This window comes from Oreochromis aureus, linkage group 3 (genome assembly GCF_013358895.1).
Source record: "Oreochromis aureus strain Israel breed Guangdong linkage group 3, ZZ_aureus, whole genome shotgun sequence".
In the NCBI taxonomy this organism is placed as follows: domain Eukaryota; kingdom Metazoa; phylum Chordata; class Actinopteri; order Cichliformes; family Cichlidae; genus Oreochromis; species Oreochromis aureus.
The window spans coordinates 18,635,685-18,658,710 of NC_052944.1; the positions used below are offsets into that span (position 1 = coordinate 18,635,685).

The 23,026-nt window shown below is 40.2% G+C and overlaps 1 protein-coding gene across 1 annotated transcript in view; it reads left to right on the top strand.

Moving 5' to 3' along the window:
* Positions 1-23,026, top strand: part of LOC116333175 (phospholipid-transporting ATPase ABCA1-like) — a 172,603-nt gene that overhangs the window by 10,152 nt on the left and 139,425 nt on the right. The window contains exons 3-9 of the mRNA XM_039609524.1: positions 4,216-4,309; positions 4,462-4,603; positions 5,035-5,162; positions 7,194-7,312; positions 7,972-8,169; positions 11,845-11,931; positions 12,031-12,226. Of these exons, the coding sequence (XP_039465458.1) occupies positions 4,216-4,309; positions 4,462-4,603; positions 5,035-5,162; positions 7,194-7,312; positions 7,972-8,169; positions 11,845-11,931; positions 12,031-12,226 (964 nt within the window). The remainder of the gene's footprint in view (positions 1-4,215; positions 4,310-4,461; positions 4,604-5,034; positions 5,163-7,193; positions 7,313-7,971; positions 8,170-11,844; positions 11,932-12,030; positions 12,227-23,026) is intronic.

Below are 23,026 nucleotides of genomic sequence, written 5' to 3' on the forward strand. Positions count from 1 at the left end.
AGTTATTCATGGGAGGGAAAGGTAATAGGAGGGATTTACTAGGAAAATTGTCTACTATAGAAGTAAGCCCCCTTTAACTCTCCCCTTAGAGAACAAGAACAATCTTACCTTAATGCCGACCAATTCAAAGTGTCACCTTCAATTTTTGGTGATCCATCTCCTGTGCATGTTATGTCACGTTGGCTGGATTTTACTTCTAACAAAGCCGGTCTTTGGCTCAGTGGAAATGGATAGGGAGTGACAAATGTTAAACGCTTTGTTTGAAGGGCAAATTTTCTTTCTGTTCTCCAACGAACGGCCTGAACACTGTTACCCATAAAGAGTAGCGTCGTTACAGTTTACGAAAACATGACCACACAATTAAAGGTTATTCATTTTCACTTTTCAAGCAATACGCCAAATTTTCCTTCTCACATCTCTGCTACCCTTGGATTTAAGTACAGAAGGGAACTACTATCCCTGACTACAGTTCAGCTGACATTTTAGCTGTTTTCATTCCTTCACTGACAGACACTTCCACCGCTTCACCTTAAGCTGTTGGGTTTTTTTAGGTGTTGTGCTTTCATGAGCATTTTCAGCACCTTAAGTGCTCATAAAGGGACTCAACTTAACATCAGATGTTTTCAGCAATTACACCTCGTCTGATTTCACCTGCTTTTGCTTCTTATGTTAAGTCAGCACTTTGCTATGATAACAACAGTTGTGGCCAGCTGTAATGTCACTATAGAGATACAGTTTTCTTGGCCAATTCCAATTCCCAATTATTTTCCAAGTGTGCTAATACACATTAAAAAAACCACATAAATGCCAAGTCAAAGACGGACAACAAAATATTGACCATTTCCTGTTTGAAAGGGACGAGGAGGACGCAAATGCTGTTTCCTACCCGTATCTGGCTCATCTTGTATATCTGTTTTGTTGAACATCACTGTGTTAGCTTCCTATCACTTTTCCTATCACGTTTTCACTGGGACTTTTTTTTAACCCTTGTCTGCTTCAACTAAAACCCTATGCCACTTACCACACAAGACACTTTATCCATTTCAAGAGTTAGCAGCTGACTTTTTCTTCTTGAAAATTGTGCACACTTCTCTTGAAGCATTTGTAATTTAAGTAAAAATAATAAAGCTTTAGATTTATAAAAAACAATATTCTTTTCATATGAATGAGCCTGGTTGATGTATTTCATTCAGAAAACTTTTTCAAACAATTGTGCCTTGCCCACGTACGTGGGCGGACATAATTGCCTGCCGTATCACCCACACTGACCAGCAGTTCGCATGCTGCGGGAAGATAACAGTTGCAACGGCATTCCAAGGGTCTCGACTGGTTGTCAAGGAATCTTGTAAGCCTTGTTAGAGGCAGATATTGCTGCTGTAGAAAGCTGCAATGTGTTTGATTTATACCCTTGCAGTCGCGTCCGCCCACTTGTTTTGTTGGGGGTTCGAGCGCAGCAGTGTGCCTGTTACCTGAGCAGAACAAACGACATCTTCAGACATTTCATCAAAGTTCATACTTTCTTGGAATAACTCAAGGCAAAGTCATTTGCAATTTTACAACTTTATTTCTGGGAAACGTTCCTCCCTTGTTAATTTTACCAACCAGCAGAAAGAACAGTGTGGGCTCTTTTTGTAACAGGGAGAAATATGCAACTACTTTTCCCCAATAATATGTAAGAGGACAGTAGTGGTTTTGTGCATGGGATGTAGGATATTTGGCCAATGTCAACATGAAATATTGTTATTAGACAAAACCAGTGGGAGTTAGCAAGGACAATGGTGCTTCTGGAGGCCTTGTGGAGGTTAATGACCAATTATATGAATGCCTCACCAAGCATTTTAAGATTTTATAACAGGCATGAAACTGATTTTATGGTCCAGTATTCCACATAATTTCATAGGAGAAGATTATCTATTCACAAAGACTCTAGTGTCCGATGGCAAATGCCTGGGGAGCCAGACACTGAGAAAGTCCCCCATGATCTGTGTTCCCTCTCCAGGCCTTTTCTTTGGCATACATTATGATAATTCACCCTCTCAGCAGAACTACATCCTCACTGACACATAGACTAGAAGGAATTAAAGGACTAAATTTTAAATTCTATCTAGTTTCTTTGAAATATATGCAACGTGATTTTCTGCAGTTTTATTCGTTGACAAATTCTACAAGTGAAGATTCACTATATCCCTAAATGCCAAGTGAACTAAATGAAATGTGCTCAGACTCACTTATAAGGTCTCCATGGTGCCATGGCAAAGCAAGCAATATATATTATTGCATTTTCTTCACCTCTGCCTGCTCTGCGCTTTAATCATGAAGATAATAACGGATGTCTTCACTTATTATCTGGATGTGCTGTCAAATACAAAGTCCGAACATTTTGCAGAAGCGCTAATAGGGGGAGTTTGCTGACTGAGGCTCTCCAGTCGTTTGCTCTAAGCTGGTCGCTTTAACAGAAACGCTGGGAGTGCATGAAGATTAGGAGTTTGTGAGTGATGAATGTAACAAGGGCCATGCAAACCCCAGCTGGCAGGAAGCTGGCACTTACAAGTCAAGGAAGAATGAGCTGAAGTTTTAACAGTTCAATTTTTATATATGCTGTATAATTATTTGTGGAAAAGCATATAACTCTGCTGAAACCACTTCATAGCAGGCATGAATTTACTTTTTGTTACAGCGTATGTTACCCTCACTTGACGCATAAAGAAACGTTCACAGTGACAGCAAGAGTTACCTTGTAAGTGAGTTTGGTAAAGGTGTAAGCTTGAACTTGTAATAACTATAATAAAAATAGACTAGGTACTGATCAGGCACGATATTAAAACCACTGAGAAGTGAAATGAATGACACTGATTATCTTGTTCCAGTGGCACCTGTGAAAGGGTGGGCTGTATTAGGTAGCAAGTGAGTGGGCTTGTTCTTGAAGTTGATGCGTTAGAAGCAGAAACAGGTGGTTGAATCATCTGTAAAACACTAAAACAGCTTCTTGGTTCTCTAGTAAAACCATGAGGGTTTATTGATGCATGTAGGGAGCAAAGGCTGTGCTTTGCAGCTACTATAGCACAAACCTTAAAGCTGGCTATGATGGAGCCATGTCAGAAAACACAGACACATATGTATGTCTTGTACCTACAATGGAAAGCAATGGAAGCAGATATGTATTTTTAAGCAGGGAGGGGTTGGCGAGTGGCTGCTAGCAGAGGCAATGCAGTTCAGTGCAGTCAGTTTTCTGCTGAAAAACATTAGGTCATGATGGTTTTAATGTTGTGGCCGACTGGTGTATGTATTATATTAAGTTAAAATGAAAAGCTGTCGTGTCACATGGGGCACTTTCCTGCTTGCGGGCATAAAGTGGTTGTATTAAAGTAAGAAAGTGGTTGACATTCTTCATCCAGGAGAGGATTGAGTGTGGCAAGGCGATGATAAGGAGTGAGTGATAGCTTCAGCTTGGGGAGTCACGAGCAGAGACTGCTCTCTCAATCTTATGCTTAGTATCTACATTGTAAATATACAGGGAGATGAAAAGTCTCACCTATACAGGGCATGAAGTTATTTTCTGTCAATCTTTAATGGTTCTTGACTCAGAAATCAGCATTATTGGGTTTGCAGAAAATATATGTATATATAGCAATAGACATATACGTCTTTGAATAATAATTTCAAATTGTAAACAACTCTGTAGCTTTGAAGTTTTAATTAATATACCCAGTGTTTTTTCTGCAGAACACCACCAACACCTCCTGCTAGTCAATGACATTAGAGTGTTTTTATGATTGAATTAGACTGCTGGTGCCCTTAGTCTACAGCTCAAACTCCAATTAGCTAAGCTTGACATACAGATTCGAAATAGAGAAACAACTACCCCGATTCTGTCCAGAGGTAATAAAATAAGCTGGTATCTCATTAATTTAATCCATACAAAACCAAGGGTAAAAAAAGTTTGTATTGTAAACTTTATTGTCTTGCTAAGCTAAGCTAACCTGCTATAGGTAAGCTAATATACTTGCTAAGCTAAGCTAACCTGCTATAGGCAAGCTAATATACTTGCTAAGCTAAGCTAACCTGCTATAGGCAAGCTAATATACTTGCTAAGCTAAGCTAACCTGCTATAGGTAAGCTAATCTACTTGCTAAGCAAGCAAAGAAATCAATAGATTTAGACACGCTATCATTTACAGAAAATTAATCAAATGAAAATACCTTTTCCTTTGTGTAGGTGCGACTGGTCATTGAAATACTGTGGCCTCTGTTTCTCTTCTTCATACTGGTGGGGGTGCGGACCACTACGCAACCAATTTACAAAGGCCAATGTAAGTACAAGCCTAGTTGCAATACTAAATTTTGTTTTGTGAATCCATTAACAACTTTTAACTCGTCAACTTTTTGCAGATTTTGGACAAGAAAAAAGAAATGTCATGAACATGGTTAGATTAATAAGTATTCATCTCTATTCCTTTCAAAGGTCACTACCCTAATAAAGCCATGCCATCAGCTGGTGTGATTCCCTGGATCCAGGGTATGGTGTGCAACCTTGAAAATCCCTGTTTGCCTTATCCAACTCCAGGAGAGACACCAGGCCAAGTCAATAACTTCGACAACTCCATGTATGTACTGGAATGTTCTTTTTCTGTCTTATAGGAATTTATAAACGAGGCATGTTTACGAAGTTTTGGGAATGGGCCATTAAAAAAATCGAAAAGCTCAGCTGATTTGGCTGATATTCCGTTCAAGATCATCTTCTCGTGCACCTCTGGACAGTTTTCCGCACAGCAACTATTTTTAGATAATTCAGTCACTCCGTAAATGTCCCACATTTTGAATTTGCACATGTTAGCATGCTAGCATATGTCGCAGTTTTACTGTCTCATCCTGGGGGACAATTTCACAAGACACTACCACGTAGATGTCAAAAAATGATGTGCATTCTTCTTGTCTCTTAGCGTGATGCACTGCGCTTAGATTAGAAACTGTTGATATTGATATTTTTAAGAACATTTAGAGTAAATGTTTGTTTTTTGTCTTTCCAATTCACCAGAATTTCTGGGATGTTGATAGAGCTGCAAACTTCCCTGGTAGACAAATCTATTCTCAGCAGGGCCAAGCTGCTAGCAAATGGTGTTGACCAGTGGGCTTCAATTTTGTCACAGTCTAACTCTGCTAATGGTAAGTTCAATGGTACCGCTAATGGTCATTTGATTATTGAAATCTTGATGAGCTATATCAAAAACCTATTTCGAAGCCGTTATCAAGAAATACCGCAGAAACTGGTGACGAGAGACAAGGTCAAGGGGTGCATTTTTCTTCTTTGGGTTCAGAGTTTTGCTGGTACTGACTAATGCTTCAAAATATAATTGATATAATAAATAATCAGCATCAGCAACAATCACTCTGCTTTGCCTTTGTTAAGTACTCTCCATCAAGGAAAGTATCCCCTTCATGAGGATGACAAGTTGGAGGATTTGTTATTCCCCTTTATCCCTCAAAAACAATGGCGTGTGATTATTTATGATGCAATTTGCCATCCAGACTGACAGATCGTTTGTCTTGATAAGTTGCTGCTTTGCATTAGGCTCATTTAGCCTGATGATATTCAGATTTTCATACAGCACCTAATTTGCAAAAAGGCAAAGCGGGGGTGGGGGTGGGCGGCTGAGGGGGGGAGTTTCTGCTGTTCAACAAACGGCTCGTGGGCCATTTGCATTTTGGGGTCGCTGGCTTGTAATATACAAGATTAAATCCATCAGAGATCTAAGCCGGGGCGTAATTAATGGGACTCGCTGTCTGAGGCGGGAGCACAAAAGGTCACTAACAAGAATGGGGAATGGAGTACTATCAAAACACTACGCTAGCAAAGGTGATTGTGTTGTCCTCCTCTTTGTTTCTTTCTTTTTTTTTAAAGCCACGGGTTGATTAAAAACACTCCGGTGGTCTCCTCAATCAGAAAGCCAACAGTGTTCGGGAAGAGCGCGGAGCATGTTCTGCTTCCTCGTAATCTAACCCTGTCAGTCCCTCCTGATGCCCCTGTAGTGACGGGGAGCATAATAATATGTGCTCAGCGGGAGTCGCGAGGCCTTGTATAAGGTTAGCTTAGTGTATCAAAGTGTGTAATTATTTCCAGTTATTTTCACCAAACATTCATCCTAATTGAACCCTGAATAACCCGGCACAAGTGACTTCCTCCCTTTCCTCCCCCATCCAGATAATTGACTGACTTGCCTGTAGTACAAATACAAAAGTGATCATTTAATTACATTATGTCCCCCTCCCTCACCCCCCCTCCACCCCCAGGCCTCCGCGTCAGTCACAAATGTTGGAGGCCCAGCAAGCAGAGAGTGCATGCCGAATAGTATGGTGTTGTTTAGAAGGATCCCTGCTACGGTGACTGTCAGCGTGCAGCGAGGACTGGTTTAGAAACGTCCTCTTTTTAAATGCTATCTGTTGGCTGCTAATCAGGAGAAAATGGCTGGTTAACAATCTGGTACATGTTTAGCAACAAATTGTCTCCCCTCGCACACTCGTGCAGCTCAAGTGTTCACCCCCTACTTGTGCCAGTGAAGGATTTAATTGCAACTGTCATCTCATTTAAACTGAAATTTATCAGGCTGTAATGCCACTCAAAGCAACAGGCATAACAAAACCAAATCAGATTCTTCGCTCCTGCTTTTCCACTTTGTTCTGAGACCCGCACACACAGAGATACACAGGAGGTTTTTCTTATTTTTATAGATTTAATGTTGGGGTGTAACATTTTGCTCACTGGCTGCACTGCAGTGATTTTGAAGACAGAGACTTAAGCATTAACCTTGTCCTTTCAACAACAGAATAAATCCTCTGGTGCTTTGTGTGGACTGACCTTCCGTGGTGAAAGGGCTGCTACCCTGTTAGGTTTGGCTCTCCTTCATGTTTGGCATTGGTGTCCATTAGGGCAAATGGCACACTCGGCGCACAGATTTCTGCATGCATTCCCATTTGTTTAGAGTAGTATAGAAACCAAACACAGAACGGAGGCAGAGACATACAGCCTGTTGGCTGCAGAATATCTGCAGTGCAGATGGTGAGCGAGGAGGACTCGTAGCCAAAGCTATCAAAACAAGGCTTGTGTCAAAAAGGAGCCAATCAAATGTTGATGCATATAAAACAGCAGCTTTTTAAAAAAGTAACACTAACTCTATATTTCTCTTTAAACTCATCCAGTCATCCTGAGGAATATTCTAAGAGACAATGAAACTTTCTCCACACATCTGAAACAAGTTTTATCGGTGCCACCAGCGGTGGCTGAAAGCCTCATGAATGCCCGGATTCAGATCAATCCAGTAAGTATCGCTTCACACCCCTACCAGCACGGTGGTAGTGTGTTAAGAATCCCGGCTAATTAGGAATATGGGACAACACCTTTTTCAGCAGGTGGCGCTCTTTCTCTCATTGTAATCAAAGTATTTTTTAGTTTTTGTTTGACAAAATGTCATTTAAAGCCGGCTGCAGTAGATAATTCTGAATGAAATGGATCAGAGTTGGAGAAATGATTGTCTTGTCTGCAAATGTTCTTTCTAACCTAGTGCAGCAAGTCTTATGAAATAAGATGAGGCTCTCAGATACCTGCAGTGGGCTCTGGTAGCACCTGAATACAGTGTGGACAGGAAGATAAAGATCTTACAGAAGTTTATGTGTCCTTTTTTGTTTTCTGCCTCTGTCCATAGTTGTCTGTGAGGGGATGCTATTGTTTGTGTCTATCACACTTTTTGCTTTTGCTACTGTGGTGCACCAAGTTCTGTTTTTTTGTATAAATATCTGTGGATTTAAAAACACATTTAAAATCAAAGCAGTATTTTAGTTCCTGTTCCGAAAAGCGATTTAGCATACCATCTGCTTGCACAGCAACCCAAAGGATACGACACATAATTAAATAAAATATGGTCAGATCCAAAGTTCTTCTGTTCGCCAACTTTTGCCGAGGCTGTTGTTTATTTTTCAGATGATGGGCATCCCGAGGCCAGACAGCCTGAGGAGCATCCTGTGTGAGGGGACAGATCTGGATGAGTATGTCCAATTTAGAAGCCAAGCTGAAAAGAAGGCTTTTCAGAATGTCAGCTGCTCCCTGACTCCACAGCAGCTGATTAACACCCAGCAAGTACTCCTGCAAAACCTGGATGCAAGGAAAGTGCTCTCTGAGGTGAGCTGTCCCCCCACAGGTCTCACAACTTTTTAAATTTCTGTTTGATGGAACTTGAAGAAGTTTTTGCATAGTAAGTTGGACCCAATTAGTAACAACTGAAGGGATAGTGCATTGTTGGAAGAGTATTTACACTGATTGGGCAGTAATAACACGAGCCAGTGTCTACATTTAAAAAGCTCTAATTCCTTCTTTGCAAGGTCACCTACATCTAGCATTCTTACAAATTATGCTGTCTGGTCTAATGAAGGTGCCATTAAAAATTTAAAATGAAGCTTTTGTAATGTGTCAGCCACTGCCGGTGCAGTTAAAAACACAATTTCGGATGATGTATTTTGACCTCTGTGTGCTCACCTTATATAAGGAAATGTTAATACATGTCTGATCCTACATCTGCTATAAATACTTTACATTTATACACAAGTATTTTGGGACATTTTGGGACAGGAACAGTGTCAAACAGTCAAAATTGGCATTTAAGAACTTTTTGCTGTTTATTTTTGATGTAACACAAACACTCATGATGCACCACATCAACTGGAGAATATTGTAGCCCTTTATTCTCAGAATTTGTCCCTTTAAAAGACTAATTACTCCAATGGATCATTGTTTGCCCCAGTCACACAGACCTGACAGCCACATGTTGCTGGGGAAAAACGTGTATTCCTTCGTGTTACTGGTCACAAAAGATGCACTCCTGCACTCTTTGCAATTGCTTTGGTTGCTAGCATGTTGCCGCAGCCGCCTGTATTTCACATGGTAGACATCAACTTGGCTACAAACACAGACTAGCTGCTGTCTGAGCAGCAGTCAAACAAGTGTGTTGCAAAATGAAAACGGATAAAAATGTGATAGTTTCAGCCACAAGCAGCATGTGTGCCGCAGGAAGGCACAGCTTTGTAGGACTCAGTTCCTGGTTTGTGTCACACTTTATCAAGTTTCAATACAACTGGACAAGAAGTCTGTGTTGTCCATGCACACTATGAGTGACCACACATTGTTCTTTAGCAACTGGAGATTGCCATGGTATCACCTTCTGGGCTGCATAGGCTATGGCTATTGATTGGTGTAGCTAGTGATAGTTTTTCTCCTTTTAGTATGTCCAGATGTTGTGATGGCTAACAGGTTACATTCAAGTTTAATTTAATGCCCACCCACTGGGACATCATGCTGACATCGTCAGTTAGAGCCAGGCATCACTCATACCGAAGATCAGTTGCGTATAGAAGTAGCAAAATAAAATGAATATAAAATACTTGACCTATGTACATTTTTGAGTTACATATTTATTATTAACAAATTCTCAAATAAAGTTAGACATTTATGCACCAAGCTGCTGTTTTACAAACTCTACAGTTTATTTGTAGAGGGTGGTAAAGAAAGGTTTGCCCACCAACCCTCCTCCGCTGAGTTAATCTTTCTAATCCACGAGGCTATCCTGTCCACCTGTGTTGGTGTAATTGATGGTTATGGTCATTAATTATGTTGTGAAGTTCATGCCTAAGCAAAAATGGAATGCCAGTTTAGTGCGAGTAGCTTTTGTTTGCCAAAATTTCCCATTCTTCTTTTGGCATTTTCCGTGTGGGAGTTGAACTCGATACTCGCCCTAAATTGAGACCTAAGTAATAAAAAGCAAACGTTGAAGGACAAGATAGTATTTATGGATATTCTTTCTGTATGACTTATTTGAGTTTACTTTAATTACTGTGAAATTGAAATAAAGACAAATATATTCTGTGTCAGCCAGCTGGGTTAATTTAAAAGTTAAATGTTAGGTTTCTCTGAGTCTGTGACTTTGAAAGATGAAGAAAATGTAAATCTCGCTAATAATTCCTTCAAGGCCAAATGTAGTTTAATGCCTTACATTCTGAGGCAGAGATAACTAGTGAAATTGGTACATGTAATCTTTAATAGTTAGTTACAAAAGCACAATCTAGTAATTAACATGTCACTCATAAGCACATCCCTAATAACCCCTAAACTGGACTACAATGGATAATAGTAGATTATTTGTTTGGGATCCAGCCAGTAGATTAGTGACTCATTAGGTGATGATTATTATGATTAATAATGATGATAATGATTATTTTAGATTTAGCTATAAACATAGACAATGAACTACTTTTTCATTATGAAATACATTCATTTTACATGCTAAGTAGTGACTCAGTTCCTCATTATATTAGGATTACTTCTCCGTTCGTCACCGCCTTTGAAAACTGTTGCGTTTTCCAGCAAGTTCACTGGAACACATGTAATCAGATGGGACTTTGTTTGAAACAATGTTTACTTGAATTCTATTAAATCTTTCTGTTCCCTTGAGGTGATGAAAGTGTGCACTTTTCTTTGACTTTATCTTTGAGAGAAAATGCCGTATATGGGACAGCAAATCCAATAAATAAGTGATAAGGCAGGAAGTTCATAGGAGAGAGCATTTGAACAATTTAAGCCCACAGGCACTTTCAGACGCAGAGAAAAGCAGAGGCCGGACGAGATACGGTGGAAAAGCTCTCGAGCGCCTCAAGCAGATGGATGGGAAAGAGCATCGGGCCTTCGCACTTAAGGCTCGACGTTGTTGATTGATTGCGATAAGAACAGCAACATAAGGGAAAGGACGCGTGAAGAAGTCAGAGTTTATCACTGAGGTAGTGATTGCCCAGAGGTAATTTGGATGTTTTCTTTTTACAAGGTTGAGGGTGGATTTTTTTGGAAATGTTATCAGGATGTAATGTGCGTGAACGACAGTGAATGAAAAGCATTCGTCAAGAAATGAGTAGCTCGGCGAGGGTCATTGAAATGTCAAAGTCATTTTTGTCTTGGTGTTTTGATTCAATCCGAATACGTGTGGTTTCTCTGATGGATGGTTGGATGGACCATCCATCTATTTTCTTACCCTCATCCAATTCAGGGTCACTGGGGTAGGGCTGGAGCCTCTTGTTTTTAGAGTCAACTCACCATCTGAGACTTCAGAAAGAAAGAGAGCTTGACAAATCTGTTTTGTTGCTATGGCTCACCTTAATGTGACACTGCTGTAATCTCCCCCTCTCACTCTACCATCACTGAGAGGGGGATTTTCAGTCGTTTTTGCCATAAAACAGTCTGACTCTGTCTCGTCTCCGTGCCTTGTCCTCCACTCAGTCACTAACAGTAAAAGCGATCCTCGGTGAAAACACTCGAGAATCGGTGAGTAGTCAGGCTGCTGTTGATGGTGAGCTTCAGATGACTTCTTTTTTAGCATTTGAGTTTTATTTAGAAACTCAACCGCAGCGTTGCGCCTTGATGCATGAAAATGACAGTGGTTAAAAGGGCATGCCATTTAACTCTTCTAATTAGACTCACACTGGACACCTTCATAATGTCACTGAAACGCACAGTAGCACTTGTCATTTTAATGTAACTTTTATTAGCTTGTGCTAGGATGGTGATGCTCAGATTCAAATTACATGTCAAAATGGAAAGAAATGGCGTGCTTTCCCAATATAATGGTACTTAAATTAAAAGGGCTGATTCTGAATTGGTGTTTTTAGCTAAAATGTGGATTTCACTTAAGAGTCGGGGTGTACAAATCATGCCCAGGATAGTTGGAGGGCTTCTAAAAGTACACTTTTATAAAAGTAGTGCTCAATATTATTCCCAGCACATTTATATTTATTGTTTTGTTTGGTCCTTTTTAAGCTTCCAGCAGCTTTGAACCTGAATGCAGCAGATGCGGCGAAGCTGATAGGGAAAACCACTGCAAATGCTTTACCGCTGATTGAGGAGGTTAGTGCTGGTATCACGTACACGTGAAACGACGAGACTGGGGGTTTTTTTGTGTTTCTTTTGCTTAAAAATGATTCATCCTTACTTTGATATTTCCAGGTGGCCAGGTTGCAGAACTCCACGGCCTTTAAGGCCGCTAGTTCACTGGATTTCCAAGGCGACCTGATTGGCAGTATCAATATGTTTCTGTGTGGAAAGCAGCCTGACTCCAATTCCACCAATATGACCCTCGGTTTACTCTCACCTAGTCAGATGGCTAACAAGACGTCAATTTCCATTACGGGCAACAGTTCAGGTAAGTGCTGCAGCAAGCTCCTTTATAAAGCAAAGCTGTCACACAGGACTTTTGTCCTAATCATTTATCTGCATTTTAGCTCGACAGCACGGTAGGTGGTCATGGTAGCTGGGAAATGGAGAATATTCACAAGGCAGTGGCGCATAATGTGCAGCATCACGGGACGCTGCCATTGATTTGCTGTAATTTTGCTGCCACGGACATACTGCGTGACTGCGTAGCATTTGGAAAATGAGAAAGAGCTGAGAGTTGAGCTTGATCAGTATGTGCACAGGATGTCTGACCAGTCAAATGAAGTTTTCTTTTTTGTTCTGTAGGGATTATGATATTTGAAATTTGGCTTAAAAGTGCAGTACACATGCATCATTTAAATAACTGCTGTACATCTGATGAGTCACACAGTGCAGAACTACAGAAGCTAACAACCAGTATTTCCTGTAATGGAAATGTCAGTGCAGGTGGGAAAAAAATATTTGAATCAGTGGTGCATGCACAGTGCAGTCAGCTGTGCACAGGATGTGACCAATTGTGCAGATCCAGGAAAAGGCACCTGTGGCACAGCTGGCATCAGAGCTGAAAACTGGGTTTGATTAGGAATGCATGTGTCAGAGGCCGGTCACAGCCATAGCTAATCAAACCAGCTTTTCTCAGTCCATTTAGAAGCTGCGTATTCCCTGCCCCGACGTGACGATGTTTTCTTAATGGGAAGGAAAATCTAGACCAGCTTCTCCCATGTGGAAGCTTATGTTGTTGCCTGGGTGGCGCTTTGGCACAAGGCGCAAATATATGACATCTTAAAAATGAACATATGGCAGTCTTAACTTCCCACAGAGGACAGATGGTGTCACTAGCACTTTTTTTTGGGGAGATCTGAGCCAGTTTGTTTATTTATTTATTTTTTGTAATATTTAGAAAGGGAAGACAAGCATGGCAGCCATATTGTCACCATTTGTGCTCAAATTCTCCTGTGCTGTTTTGGATTTCGCTGCAGTTGTCGGAGTTTGTAGTTGAAGTTAAAGTCGTCTGCAGCTGAAGAACAGCCAAGTTCAAGATGAGAAATATCTATCGAAAAAACACAAAAAGCCGTCCCCAGTTTAAGTGAACTTGGACCAACTTAAAAACATCCAGCTCAGTTCTTTAGTTTTTGCCAAACAACATCTGAAAGCAGTGGTTTGTTTACAGCTTGGTGATTTATTTTGATTGAATAGCAAAAAAGCAAACTGTAGAAATTTGTAGAGATTTTCCTACATGGCTAGAAGTGCTATGGGTAGTGCATGGACACCATTGTTTCTCATACCTCATCCATACTGAGTAGTGTATAAACATGGTAACATGGTTTATAGTTGTCTTGACAGCCAGAGATGTGTACCTTGCAGCAGTGTGCTCCTTATTAAGGAGTTACTCCAAGTAGCCACATTGGAAGAAAGTGTGGTATATATTCACTCAGCTTTAAAAATCTGCACCTCGCCCACCTTCAGCGTGCGTCAGCAGGTGACTGTGTGGATGGGCTCCTCTGCAAAATGCGAGTGAAACAGATATGCAACTGAAAAATGCAAATAGGAAATGTAGAAACTGATAAATATATTCTATAAATGATGCAACATGAAACATGCCCCAACAAAATTCACGGGATATTCACCGTGTTGCATGATTTTTTCTGTAAGCAGGCCCTCTGTTATTGTTTCATACTGCAGCGTATGGTTTTAGTCGGCCCAATGTAGAGCAGTGTGCAGAATGTGGTTCACCATTGTCTTGCTGAAATAAACAATAGTTCCCAAAGACATTAACTTTATGGTAGCACGTGTTGCTTCAAAACTGTAAGCACTAATACATCATCACAGACTGAGAATGGACTGATCCCATATTTCGATCATCCAGGTCCAGATGTCGTTGACAACGAGCCGCTCTGTGGACTGATCCAGTCAGTTCAGCTGTTTATTTTTTATAGCTTGAAGTTAGAGAGCTAACGTAGCATAGAGGAAGCCAAAAAGCAAACCGACAGCAGTTTGGAGGCATTTAAACTCGAGCGATCCCAACAGCGTTTTTAAAAATCTTTTAATGTTTACGACAGGTCTTAATTCATCCACACACTGATTCTGTTTTCATGACTGAAAAGCTCTGACGGCGATGGCGCTCTCTCCGTCTCTCCTTCTTGCTTGTTCACCCTTGCTGTCGTTGTGCTCGGTGTAGCACTTGTTTGGAAGCTTTTACTGCACTTACCGTAACGTAGCGCTTGTTGTTGCCAGCTCCATTAACATTATTTCACTTCATCTGTCTGTTGTTAGTTCCTCTCCACATGCTGTGTGAGTTTGTGTGTGTGTGAAGGAGAGATTGATCAGATGGCAGGACAGTCCATCCCAAATGAGATCATGCCACGAGGCTGGCAGAAGCATTCTTCTAATCTATTTTATGTTATGTTATTCATTTGCATGGCAGAATTTTCAATCTGGGTTTACTGACTTTTAAAGAAATTGTTCCTGAGTCACTTAACGGATTTCCTCTCCTGTTGCTCGGTGGTTCGCTCTCACAGCTAGAAGGCTTTGTGTTGTGTGTCTGTGTTGTTTGCATTTTCTCCTTGTCCCTGTGTGAGTCTCCTCCTGCTGCTCCCTCTCCCTCACACATCCCAAAGACCATGATGATTCCTGGGTTAATTGGTTATTCTAAACTGGCCACAGGTGTGGATGTAAGTGAAAATTGTCTGACTCTCTGTGTTAGCTCAAGAACTGTCCAAAGTTTGCCCCGCATCTTACCCAGTGTCAGCCGGGATAGGTTCCAGCCGCACGGCTAAGAAAATGAATGTCTGGACGTGTCACAGCAGCGGTGTCACAGTGTGGCTCTTTACCAGGTTGTTGGCTTGTTTTTCTTGTCTCCCAAGTAGGCCACGCTTTTGCAACTTGGCTCATGTATTTTCTCATTAACTGTGGGAAGAAGTGGCAGTACATCACTTAGTTTCTACTGCTTGTTGAAGCATTCTCCGATTAGCAGGTGGATTAAAGTTATTTGAACTGTCATAGTCTACCTGGCAACAGTCCGAAAATTTTGTGTGTTTTGCTCACAGCAGGACGGCGACCGTAATGGATAACCCAACACCTGGATGTTTAAAAGAAGACCTGACCAGACCATGTGTCTGATCTTGATTTATGGGTGGATCCTTTAAGACTCTTTTTTTTAATCATTTGCACCTGCTTAAGTGCACCTGAATCTATTTTTATTTATTTAAAGGATGGTAGCTTTAACCACATGGGGATAAACATGTTTTAGCTGGATAAAAGTTCCACAGTCGTAAAAGTTTAAAGTTTTGGACCAATTCTATAAATATAAAAATATGTGTATGTATATCTATGAGTGAATCCATATAGGTATAATTATATACAGTGGTTAACAAATTTATTATGTAAGGTGATTACCAAAATCCTTTTTCTGTAACGGTTAATCCACCAGTATGCACGTGCTCTTTACTCAGAATGACATGTTTTAAGCTCAAATATAATTATTGTTTTTATCCGTGTAATTTGTGAAATTTGCAGTTTTAGAAAAAAGCAGAAGAAATGAGTAAAGCGTGTTAATATTTTTAAAATTAAAATACCAAATCACAGCTATTTACCTTCATTCCTGACGTTAGTTTTAACGGTTGAATGATGAATTTCTGACTGATTGTGCGTATAAAAATGTGCATTCGATAGTTAATTTGAAAATAACTAACGCATTTCTTGAATAAAACATCTTTCTTATTTTAATACAGGCACAGAGACGTAATTTAGATAAAGGAAACCGAAGGAATCAAGTGTGATTTAAACGAGTTATTTCTCTGCAATCGGTCCATGGTGAGCGTGTAGTACTTTGCGCCCATAGTGTAATTGCTGTCTATGTAAGTGCATAAATGTATAATTTATAAAGCTGCAGTACGTTATTCTAAATGTTTTAATGCATTTAATTCAGTTGGATGCTTTTAGATTACATTACTTGTTATTTTTTAATGTAACACCGCCCCCAGCACAAATGACAGCTCAGTTTTTTCCAGAGAAAATCACTACTAGGTGATGCTATCTTTAATAAAACTCCAAACATGTTTCTTCCATAAAATCCTCGAGAACGAGAGCTTTAGTGTAACTTCCTACAGCCTCACGCTCATTAGAGACCGTGCAGCGCTGTTTCATTAAATGTCTTTTCTTTGGAGAAAACTGCACAAAATGAGATTTTAATAAGAAGCCTCTATTCCCTGGGAAAAAAGTTACGCTGTTAAGTGGGATTGCATGCTAGTGTCGGTGCAAATTAACAGAAACATCGGCTCTTCCTTACATGGTAGGCAGTAACATCTCTGTTAGCATGCTAATGGCTGTTTTGCATTTGCTGTGCTATTTCTTTGTGTTGGGTATGTACAGCTAAATGGATCTGGAATATGCAGTGTGTCTGCGTAATGGCCAATTACAACTCCTTTGTAAATGTAAAAGTACACTCAAAGGAACAGTGAAATAGCAACAATAAAGGCCGGCGCTGAGGTTTTGTTAACGGCTCTGTAATGTCCCCTTCTCAGTTAATTGTTGATGGTGACTTCTGCGCCGATATGAGGAAGAGTTGGCGTGGTAGCTGTTCTTACGTAACAGCGAAAGGGAACTGAAGGTTGTTTCAGTTTGTGAAGTAAAAAGGTGTCTCTGCAAATCATGTACTGACGGTTATGCATTATGTAGGGAGATTTGTCAGGTTTTTTTTTTCATGCTCATGTTCAAGTTTTTTAATTATTAAAGTGGATGTTATCTCAGGTAATCCCTCTCCTCTGCAAACGGCAGCTGATCAGCGTCTTTAAGCAAAAGTGAACAATCTGTGATGCACAAACAATCTTTTTTTTAAAGTCTTCTCTTGATTTATCAAAATAACCCCGTCATTGTCATGGTCTTGATTTTGCTGTTGGGATTTGACATCTACTGATTGTCTTGAGACTTGCACTTACAGTCCTCTGAGTATTTTCCCATCGATATATCTCTCTGAATAATTGGCAGCCTTTAGTTCTAGTTTAACCACATCTATTTTGCTGTAGCCGGCGAAGAGAAAATCCAGATCTATGGTGACAGATGCCGGGAGTGAGAGTAGCTCTCGTTGTGCTGCTGAAAGTCAAAAGAGGCCTCTCTGTGTCTGTTATGAGAGAGCGACTTCAATAAGATTTATTCAAGCTTATTTGAGTCTCTGCTGAAATGCAGCAACACAGCACTATTTGTACTGCTTGTAAGAAATAAGTGCTGTTTTATTGATGCAGGGGGGTAGTTCACTTATGACTGACGTATTTGGTGTATGTGTGTGCTGTACCTGTATGGATCTGTGCACCCAGTCTGTGTGTCTGCTTCAGGTTCTTCCTTTCATGAAATGCATAAAATATGAGTAATGCACGCTCAGAAGATAATACAACAGCATGTGCAAGGCTGTGTTTGTGCGTGCGCACGCGTGTGCGTGTGTGTATCACGGGCATTCGTGGTGCTTCGACAGCGCTGTCTCACTGTTGTGCAGAATTGAGCCCATCTCCAGGGTGCAACTCAAATTGATTAAATTTGCCAGGTAAGTTGAGGGGTTGACTTGAGGCTCCAAGCAATTATTTGACTGTGGCTAAACCTGGTGTAAAGAACAGATTTTCTTGTTCTTTCAGGCTGCTGTTTTGTAATAAAGCAAAGTTCTGTTGTCAAAAAAAAGAAAGAAAAAAGGAGTACACAGCCCAGGAGAATACCTAACCTGTGTAATCTGATGCTCCCTGTAGCCCACAGAATATCCAGCTGATATATCTTAACCTGATATATCGCATTAGACAAAGAGCTATATGCATTTGTCACTGCCATCTCTAATCACGTTATATTGCTGAGTGGAGCTGTCTGCCCATATCATGTTATAACCCCTTTCATTATCAGATGTATTTATGTCTGTACTTATGAAATAAGGTTTCCAGAGATTTAAATAAAATCTACATGTTGGAGACACTCTGTGAATATTAGTGCTGGGTATAGGGATGCATATATTGCTGTTAGTGGACGATATTCTCAGAGCACCAGTGGAAAGTCTGCATGACTGAGTGATGAAGCGGGCTGGAGTGACTCACAGCTGCATGACTTCACCACATCCCATTCGGTGAAAGGCCGCTGCCTCTTAAAGGTAGTTTCCTAACATTATTGGCCTTCGGCCCTTTTAAAATGACACATTTGTCACTTGTGACAGAAATAATTTTTCCTTTTCAGGTTGTTACAGCAGCTGTGTCACAGCCGGAGCAGGTGGTTACGACACAGAATGAGAACCACTGAGTTTGAAGAGGAAAAAAAACACATTAGCTTAATCACATCATAGAATATGAACACAAAGACAGATGGAAATAGTCCCGACTCTTTGGCTTTTTTGGGGGATATTATGCACATACTATAACAAGACTTGGTTGTTGTTTTTTACTCAATTTAACAGAAGCTTCTGCATTATTGTTGGTCATTTATAAGTACACTACTTAAAAGTGTATTTCCAGCTTGCAAGAGAATTTTAAAGCAACCTAAAAAAAAATGACAGTCCTAGTTATGGACGTCAGAACCATTTTTTTCTCTGCAGGAAAAACCCTGTTCGCCAACAGGAAACATAGCTTTTAAAATCATAGCATGGAATTAAGATATTTTGTCGTGTCGTCTAAATGCACCTGCAAGTGTCCTAAGGCGAGCCCAGGGAGGACAGAAACCTTCGGTGGAGCTGAAGGGCAAAAGCTTGTTTGATCTTGATGTTCAGTATAAATACTGGCTGTGAAAGCGAGGCCTCTCAATCCTTCTGACTTTAAGCAGGTGGTGTCGGGAAAGTCAAAATAGTGACATTGAGTTTTGCCCCTTTAATTTTGGCTCGTCCTATCATTGTGAAGCAGAACTCCTGCTGATTATGTGTTATTGTTATAGTAATCACGGTCATATTAGACACCACATGTACTGTATATGCTTGGAACCATCAGTGCAAAGTTACACCTGCAAGATAACACTGCAGTCTGCCTGAAAACATGGTGTCTTTTAGTTAATCCTGATGTGGTGAATTGTAGTGGTGTAGAGTGGGGTCGTGTTAACACTCCATTAAAATTTGGCTTACATCCACCAAAGTCTTCAAGGTCAACCTGATGATTTATTGGTTGAAAACTGACAAAATCCATGTATAACTGGGCAACTATGTTCTTTAAAGTGTGCTGTGTATTGTCAAAATATAGAAAGCAGTGTATAAAAATGTAACATATCATATGACCTCTGACCTCTCCTTTAAGATCAATAGATTGAGCTGAAGGTCACAGATCAGTGATAATAATGCTATATAGAGATCTTTAAACCACATCTCTTATTCTCTGTATTGACAACAAGTAGACATAAAGGGGATGATATATGGGGATTCTAAATATCACCTTACAGTTTGCATCCATACATCATGTACCATTTGACCTCTGACCTTAGTTTTACATTTCACATCTTCCTTTTTATATTCAAGTTGACCCCAAAATGTTTTTATGTCTTTAAAGAAAGAGAAAGAGAATGAGCTGCTTAGTTAGTTACAACTATATTGCAGTATAATATTATATAATAACCTCCAATTATCCATGTGCCGTTACTTACAAATCAATGCCTATTATCCATTACCTACTCTCAGATAATGTCTGTGTAATCAAAGTAAACATCGGTCATGCTACACTGATTTTTACTGCACGATAAACTTAGTAAAGTACGTTTAAAAAGGAACAAAGAAAACAAAATGAATATATACAAAACACAATACTGTTTCCTTAAAAGTAAAAAGCACTGTATATGTGTAGGTGATTGAGACTTGCCAGTTAAAATGTGTTGAGTGCTTAGTTAGAGTAGAAAAGCTCTCTATATCTTCTGGCCCCACCTGTTAAATCCAGCCGGCACCGTCATGAACACAAGAAGGTGAAACAGTCACCAGGACAAAGACACTACTGTTGTCAATTATTCACTGACTATAACTCATAACAGGTCTACTTTATTATAAACCACATATATAAACCTACAAATGCCAGTTTGGCGACACATGATGTAACACATACATACTTCCTGCACACATTTTCTCCTTTTCTCCACCTATTATCTCCTTTTCTTTAAAAGTTTATAGATTGTTATCTATAAAAATAGCTACATTTTTGGTTTGTTTTAATGATAAAAACTATTAACAATACATCCAAAGCACATTTAGGTTATTTCGTACTGGATAGGAATGCTTCATATGATTTTATTTGGGCTGGGAGACAATCAGGCTTCTCTGTCCTCTATTTCAGTCCCCGTGAGTTGCTGTATCAGTCTGTTCGGCTGTTATCTGCAGATGACAGTGGTGTCTCCTTCTATGGAAAATCCACTGCAAGCCCTTTCATCTTACAAGCACCGAACTGCATATTTTTCTTAAATGCAAAAAAATCTTCCAATTTGTAGTCACTTTTTCCCCCCCCGGAGACATCTAACAGCCTATTGAACAGAGCTACCGAGCTATGCGCCACACATATGCCCTGTCTTTCAAGCGTTGCGATTGCAGGAGGTGGCATCTGCGCGTGCACTGTGTGGCAGGAACAGCTGGTCAGACCCAGACTAAGGGGTGGCCATTAGCTCTCAGCGCACTGACCTCACAGGAGCACCTGGAAGAGACGGCCAGCAGGCAGAAAGGCTAACGTTTAATTGCACTGAAAATGGCCGCTAAAATGTCCCCGGTGGGGGAAATAGTTGCCCCGGTGAGATGAGAGGAGAAAAGGGGGTTTGTCGCAGTCTTGACAAGGGAAAAATGAGAGAGGACTGGAAAAAGCCCTGATGTAATGACAGGTGTCAGGACAAAAGGCACAGTTAGCAATAGAGGCAGAGAGCTATATTGACTGGCAGATGACACACTGAAGTGATCAGCCGTTTGACGGAGTGCCAAACTCCAGGAATAACACGTTTTCAGTCAGAACAATCCCGACACAGCCTAAAAACAAGCTGTCTAACCCCTGCAGGTTCTCTTGCTTGCAGCGCAGGTCCTCATGTAACTTATTCAAGACTCTACCAACCTGGCAATATTCATGTTGGCAGATATGTTAAATAAGTAATGATCCTACCGCTGCTGAGCATATTGACTTTTTTCCTCTAGAAGCTTTTTCTAATGTCCTCAGGTCTGCGTGGTTTTTTTCTCCCTCTTTGTGATTTTAAGTAATAATTGATGCTTTTTTTCCTCATAAATACTTTGCCGTGACTAAATCAATATCAATTACTTAAAGGTTTTCCTTTGATAGGACAACGCAGGGCATTTCCAGGAAATATTCTCGCTAACATCTTATACATTCGAAAGCAAACAACCATCATTTCACAATCATTACGATAACTGCTCACATTGTGTGTTATTCCTTTACAGTTCAGCTCTTTGGTTGAATATTGATAGATTACGCCGCTGAGATGGCTTTATGTAGATGTAAAGTAAGATAAAACAATAATAAACCATCGCCGAAGCTTTCTTGTGACTCATGTTACGGAAAGGAGTAAAAAAAAGCAAACAATGAACTCTGACACACATCGCTCGAACTCTGTCAGTGCGCACGACCCTTATAAAACCGGTATTTACGAGCCTCTCCCAGCAGTGTGCTGAAATATTGCTTTTATATTGTGCAAACTATAGTGAGATCTGTTGGGTCAACGTTCTTGTAAAAAATTCTGTGAAATAAGGTCAGGAAACAGATTTAAGACTCACTTTAACCTCTTGAGTGAGTCAGTGGAACGGTCAAACATGAATCCTTAAATCTGCAGCAGGCTGGAATATAACTTTTTAACAGACATCTCACTGTCAAACCTAAAGACTGTATATTAAATCTGAAGCATTCTTTGTAACGGCCAGCAGGAGGCGACAACTCTGGTTGCATAAGGAGGTCAAATTACGTAGAAGTTCACGATAAAACAGCCCTTAAGTCTTTAACCTTGACAGACGCTTTCATGACGGGTTTATAGTGTCTGGTTCTAGTTTTGAGTGATTACTTTCATTTTCTAAATTGCGGTTCCCATAAAGTCATAAAGTAGGATCATGTGGGATGTGGTTTGCCTTGTGACTGATAAGGTGCTACCATTATTAGCATGCAGCGTCCCTCTATTTCTCAGACTGACATTCGTCATGTCCACTTTCAAAATACCAAAATGTTCAGTGTTTATTTTTGATTTTCTTAGGTTAGATTGCAATAACGTTAAGTTCTTGTGGTATTATTTAGTTACGGTTTAGTTGAGTTTTAGTCTAGGTTATATTTTACCCACGTCTCCGTGTTTGTGTCTTTTCCTGTCTTCTGTGTTAGTCTGCCGTGTCCTTATTGTTTAATGTTTAGTTATGTCCCTGTAATCCGTGTAGTTATTGTCTGCATGTTTCATGTTGTCAAGCTTGTGTTATCATGTTTACATCACTCCATGTTTTATTTTGAAAGTTTTGTGTTTCCATGTTCAGTGTGTTTAGTTTTGCTTCCCCTGTGGTGTCAGGTTCATTTGTGTCAGCTGTGTTTCCCAGATGTTTCTATTTCCCTCATTACCCTTCTGTGTATTTAAGTCCTCTGTCTTCCTCTGGTCAGGGTCGGGCCGTCTGTTTGTCTTGCGTCACGTCTCTCCAAGTTTCGGTTGTTTTGTCATGTGTTTTTTATATCACGCCATAGTTCCGCATGCACCTTTTCAGATTCATGTTCATGTTTATGCTTTCTTGTCACAGTTTTCATAGTTAAGCTTAGTTTGTTCCCAGTTTAGGGTTTAGTTTGGGTTTTTTTGCTCGGTTTGCCTTGTTTTATGTTCATGTATCTTCAGCCAAATAAATGGC